At 35.2% G+C, this 6,383-nt stretch overlaps 1 protein-coding gene across 1 annotated transcript; it reads right to left on the reverse strand.

Moving 5' to 3' along the window:
* Nucleotides 1-4,396: 4,396 nt before the first annotated feature.
* On the reverse strand, nt 4,397-5,254 carry LOC124354572. Its single transcript, XM_046805171.1, has one exon. The coding sequence runs from the start codon at nt 5,252-5,254 to the stop codon at nt 4,397-4,399; it is 858 nt and encodes a 285-aa protein (XP_046661127.1).
* Between the last annotated feature and the right edge of the window lie 1,129 nt (nt 5,255-6,383).

Here is a 6,383-nt window from a genome sequence, read left to right on the forward strand (position 1 = left end):
TGAAATAACTTGGATTACTCCTATTAGACAACTGGCTATAAGGAATTTAAGATAAATATCCCATGTTAAATAATATATTCCAGTCATACGTATAATACAAAATTGTATTGTAATTAAGGATAAAGTTGTCCCATTATTTTAGAAAGCACGATCTTGTACTCGTATAAGTTAAAACTAATGCCGACACCAAAATTTATTACTTAATGAATGGTATAGCTGACACATTTAGAAGTCATAGTACATAAAAAAGGAAAAGAATTTTCATTTTAATTTTCAATCCTTCTGCACTGACCTGTCTATCACTTAACTTAATAAAAAAGCTTAATTAATGTGCAATGTAAGATGCTAGCAAAATTATTCTATTCATAAAATCTAACGACTTGATACAGTGTAATATTGTTGTATACAAATGAAAACTATAGGCTACATTATCAAGTGTTGGAATACAATAGCTTTTTCTCATTTTTAATTAGCTGTCTGCCAACCATAATTAGGAATTGGAAATGTCTGACTCGGCCCACGCTGCATTGGCACAGACGATCGAGGCCGGATACGGTGGGCCGGCTGCAGCGGGCCGGTGACCATTTGATCCCATGCATTTTGACAATGTATAGAAGAAGTCCGGTCCTGGCTGGGCTGGGCCGAGTCAGTGGCAGTGTGCAGCGGGCTTTAATCTGTCACTCCATTGGCTGGAAAAATTATATTTGGGACTGCGTGTATGTATTACTGTCCACATAGTAAATCGAAAACTAACTGACCCACAGAGTAAACATTTTGCATGAAACTTTATTACCAAAGTAAGCAATCCTAAGTGCTATGATGGTGCATGTCACCTCGTGGGATTTGGCTGAGCGTTATATCCTTACATTCAATTTAAGGTTAACCTCAATGAAAACAAGAAAATAGTATAATAAATATGTGTAAATGTGTAAAGCCAATAAATCTCATATGATATTTTGGTATGGGACATATTATCGCATATAGACTTATACCCCAACACATACAATGTAATATTTTAGTGACTTGTTGTATAAAGGTGTATTATTAAAATACTGCTATTAAAACTTAAAAAACAAAAGTGTAAATCATTATCTGTATACTTCAAATTTGCATGAATCTTATTTCTACATAAGCAAGGATGAATTCTATGATATGATGCAATGGATATCGGTTAGCGGTATTGAAGACTATCACTCAGTAGTGTGATACAATTACTCTCTTATCTGCCGGGTTGTAAAAATGTCTCTTCTGTATGGTTGACTCTCTCAGGCTGTCCACAGGTAATTTCATACTTAAATGAGATATAGAGTTGAAATTTTGCATCTAACCTGAGCAAAACCTGTTACATGACACGGAGTAGTGTACTCCTACCTCGTTTTAGATCAACATCATTATATTATATTGATGAAGGTACCTTATTATTAGGATAACATCCCGAACTTTGTGTTTTAATTTGTACTTCAGAAACCTCTGTTCTAGAACGAATCAAGATATAAAAAGCTGAGAATCATTGTACAGTTGAGCGTATGTTGGCATTTGTTGCAATTGCAATATTTTGTAATGTTGTGTTATGCTTCGAAAATATATTGAATAAATGTCGTTTGTTTATATTATACTTCCAATGAGAGGCGAGGGTACCAACTTGGTACCATTCTAGTACCCTCTTAAACTACAGTATTTATTAATAGTAATTTTTTAAGGTAATTAAGGTCATACATTTATTATGAATGTCAGTAATAAATGAATATCACACGGCATTAAATGAAATGATTCGTTCACAAATTGTTTGAAATAATAATGATTTTGATATGATATTATATGAAGATAGACTAATTAATACTCTTAATATTTATTCGAACAGTCACTCCATTGAACGCATTGCTATAATTAATATTTAATCCATGGATAAACTGTGTAATTTACCGCTCTGAATTAATTAACAGCGTATAAAATAAATATGTGTATTTTTACAAACGTCATGTCGGGGAATCTTGTATTCCATATTCCTGAAATAATATAACTGTTTTCCTGACTCATGTCACATGTATACCTTCATTACACAATATCAATATAATATACTTAGTGCATTTTTTAATAGATTTTAAATTTTGCATGAATAAAATACTTACAGAAATTATATTTTGTCTAAGGGATTAGCTTTCAGAAAATTACTGAAGAGTACATCAACTTGTAGTATATTGATCTTATCGATTAAGTAACATTTGTACTAATACAAGCGACTAGTAAATAACTTTATAATGTTGTAATAGCGGAGTAACTAATACAATTACAAATTAAAAGTTAGTATAAGATAAATGATTATAGATAGCTATATAAGATATTACTCAATAATAAACTCAGTTTATGTTAAATTTCTAGTATAGTATTTTTAGTAAGCCAAATGTATTTTTAGTGAACAAAGTGAATTATGTAATCTTGAAATCGAGAGTGTAATATTTTAAGGTAAAGTAATACTCAGTAAAAAACTATGATAGTGAATTTTTCAAAACTACTTTAATTATAGGGATGTCTGCCATCGTTGAAATATTTGTAATATTACTTGAATAGATGTTACGACATTTCACCGCTTTAGGGCGCTGAGGATGAGTGCTTTGATGTTATTCTGTTGATATTTGTATAGCACATCTCATAACACATCGTCATACAGTATTGAAACTTTAAACTGAAACATAAAACAGTAAATATAAGAGAATAACAAGGGAGGAGTACGCCACACCACGTGTGATGTAGCACGCTTCGCTGAGGTTGCACGCAAAATTTAACCGATTTTGCTCATTCCATTAATCTTGATGTGTTACTGTCACGTGTCAAAATGTCATACGTTTACACTCATTTTGTTTATTGTGCTTTATTTCGTTGCCATCATGATTACCCATATGTACAATGTAAAAAATATTGCCAACGCTACATAAAACCCATAGGAGTGACAAGCATCATCATACAACTCGTTGTTCTATAGAAATAAAGCTTCGAGCCAAATGTCTAGTCTATAACTAAATTCCTCCTTGAGATATCGTGCGAAGTGATAGGCAGTCAGATAAATTTCGCAGTCCCTAGAGTTTATAGGCTTAGATAACACTCAGCCAATCAACAAGTACAAATATTGAGACATAGGCTTGGTATTGATATTGATCATTAAACTGCTTACTAGCGTAATAGTAGCAGTGTAAATTTACCAAGTTTAAATTTTATTATTTTTATACCCTAAAATTGTGCTGGATTCAGTAAGAAATGACTTGATTCCTAAATATTAATCTGTGATATTATATAGTATCTGCAAAACTATAAATATCCAACCAATTGTTATTAATCTAATAAATTAATCTTATCGATTCAGATGGGTACTTATAAGAAGAATTTAATGTTAGCCCTGTAAGATGTTGGTAACATAAAGCTAATTAAGATGTCCGTCACATTGCCTTTCCTCCTATATTTCAGTGTTGAACTCTCTTTTTTTCTAATCGTACAAGTTACAAAAATTGAATAAATATGTGTAATAGTATTGCGACGCAATTAGAAATTTTTCAAACGTAGTACATCAAATCAGGTTCAACAATAAAAATATTCTCCACTGTTTATATTTCACCATTCAATTAAGGTTTGAGGATAAGTATAGCAGTTTGGTCCTGCAGTTCTGCCTTCTCCCAGTTTGGCATCTGATCTTCTCTTCGTAATTGGATCGGTGTCAGATTGTGGGTCTAATCACGAGACATTGCCACCTGAGGATGCATCTTTACAGATTCGTCGTTTTCCGGAAGGATCGGCTCTGCAGATTGTGTAACAGGCAGGAAGAAACTGCTGAACACCTGCTCTTTGATTTTCCTGCAAAAGCGAGGAAGCGCAACATTCTTAAGTAGTCTGGACAAGGGTGATGAATTTCCCCAGGAGGACTTATTTATTTATTTACATTCCAACAGCAATACACCAATTTACACTTTACAACAAGTTGATGGCTCATGTTAAGAAGAAAACAAAACAGCAAAACTTAACGAGTAAAACAAACAATTGGATATAACAATAGCTATGCTACAAGATGCTTACTGTCTATATGTACTGTTATGCACACGTGTAATGCAATGGCTTACAACTAAATCTGACATTCAATACTTAAATACTTACACAACGAAGATATCCGACAACTCTGCCACAAATGCTAATAATACGGTGACTAGAAAGTACTACGAATCAGATAACAAAGATAACAGAAAGAACAAGAACAACGGACTTAATAATAACCATAACAAGGCAAAAATATCAGAGCAATGAATAACAAAGGAATAAATAACAACACTATAGAATAACAAAACGATAGAGAATGTGATTAATAACAAAAAAGAAATTGCAATGAGACTATGATTATGACTATAAGAGATGACTAATGCAGGTCTGGGCTGGAGTCCGCAGTAATGTATTTGATGGCTCGAAGGGATGTGGAGAAAAAATCCACAGACGAGCTAATGTCGTTGCCGAGTCGCATCAATCGTGGGATGGGGCTATGTCGGAGGTAGTTCCTGGCGGCATGACTCAGCTCGAACAAATGCTGCTGCCTTGTTCCTGTGGGGATGCGAAACCGGATCATCTCAAGTAGGCTGAAGCAATTGATCTGGCAGTTTATGAGCCTGTACAGGAAGGAGATATCAGCAACTCTTCGTCTGCACTCCAGACTCCGAAGACCATACGCAGCCGACAGCTCGTCCACTGAGACGTCAAAGTACCTCATCCCAGAACGGCATCCCAGAAATCGCACAAAGCGTCTCTGCACTGACTGGAGATGTTTGATATGTCCATGTTGGTGTGGGGACCAGACCACAGAACAATACTCCAGCAGCGGGCGAGTAAGTGTCCTGAACATAAGGGCAACAGCGCCGGTACTCAGCCCGTGCTTAACTGTCCGGATAATCAAACCCAATGACCTTGAGGCTCTGGAGCAAATGTGGCTGATGTGGGAGCCAAATTTGAATGACGAGTCGATTAAGACGCCAAGGTCCCTGATTACCTTACATCTCTCCACCCGGGATCCGTCCATGGAGTACCCAGCAACTATAACAGTCATCCTCTTACTATAGGTGATAAGCTTGGTATTCAAAGGGTTCACAGACATTTCGGTGAACCGGACTGTCTTCAAAAGGACTTGATCGGTGATAGGTTTTTTGCGTTTTGAGAACAGCTGGAACTGTAAACTGCTTGGCCTCATGAAACTTCCGGAGTACGCAAAAGGCCCATGAGCCTTCATTGGATGGCAATAGGCCTCCCCTTAGAAGAAGAAAAAGGTTACCTGATTATAAGCTTTTGGTTTGACTTAATGATACGTATATGTACCCCGATAAACATTACGGGTAAAAAAATAATATTATTTTTAAGTCAAATATTGACGACTTTGGCACCTAACTTGAGGGGTACGTAATTACCTTGAGTTTTAACTCATAACAACAATGTTAACAACCTGTTACTTAAATACCTCATCGTTTGAAAAAAGTTTCGTATTTCATAACTAAAAAGTAAAATAAAGCTAAAATACGTTTGATTGCGTATTGTTAACAAATCTAGGATAACAAAAAGGAATCTTCCATAGTTTTAGCACTAAATATAAGGACGTAAATTATTTTGGGCTTTAACATTCTTCTTGTGAGATCAATATGGCCACTGATATAGGTGGCTTAAAGTAAGTATATACGTTAAAGTTGATGTAGGTACATTATTAATAGGATAACATCTCAAACATAGTATTTTAATGTATTCAGTAGAACTAATCGAGATAGAGGCATAAACAACTGAGCATTGTTGACCAGCTGAGCGTACAGGCAGCAATCGAGATTGATATATAAACAGCTAATCATTGTTGACAGCTGAGCGTACAGGCAGCAATCGAGATTGATATATAAACAGCTAATCATTGTTGACCAGCTGAGCGTACAGGCAGCAATCGAGATTGATATATAAACAGCTAATCATTGTTGGACAGCTGAGCGTACAGGCAGCAATCGAGATTGATATATAAACAGCTAATCATTGTTGGACAGCTGAGCGTACAGGCAGCAATCGAGATTGATATATAAACAGCTAATCATTGTTGACCAGCTGAGCGTACAGGCAGCAATCGAGATTGATATATAAACAGCTAATCATTGTTGGACAGCTGAGCGTATGTTGGCATTTCTTGTGATTGGAATCTTTTTTTGTACCGTATGTTATATGTTGAAGTTTTATTGAACAAATTTCGTTACCAATTGATATTCTGGTTTTTTTGAAGTCTGTGGTTTTGGAATGATTGGTTTAGTCTCCCCAGTATACATAAATATTGTTTCATGAAACTATGAAATAATTTATGGGCTTAATTTCTAGGCAAGGAATAGTCCATTTAT

This window comes from Homalodisca vitripennis, chromosome 1 (genome assembly GCF_021130785.1).
Source record: "Homalodisca vitripennis isolate AUS2020 chromosome 1, UT_GWSS_2.1, whole genome shotgun sequence".
Classification (NCBI taxonomy): Eukaryota; Metazoa; Arthropoda; class Insecta; order Hemiptera; family Cicadellidae; genus Homalodisca; species Homalodisca vitripennis.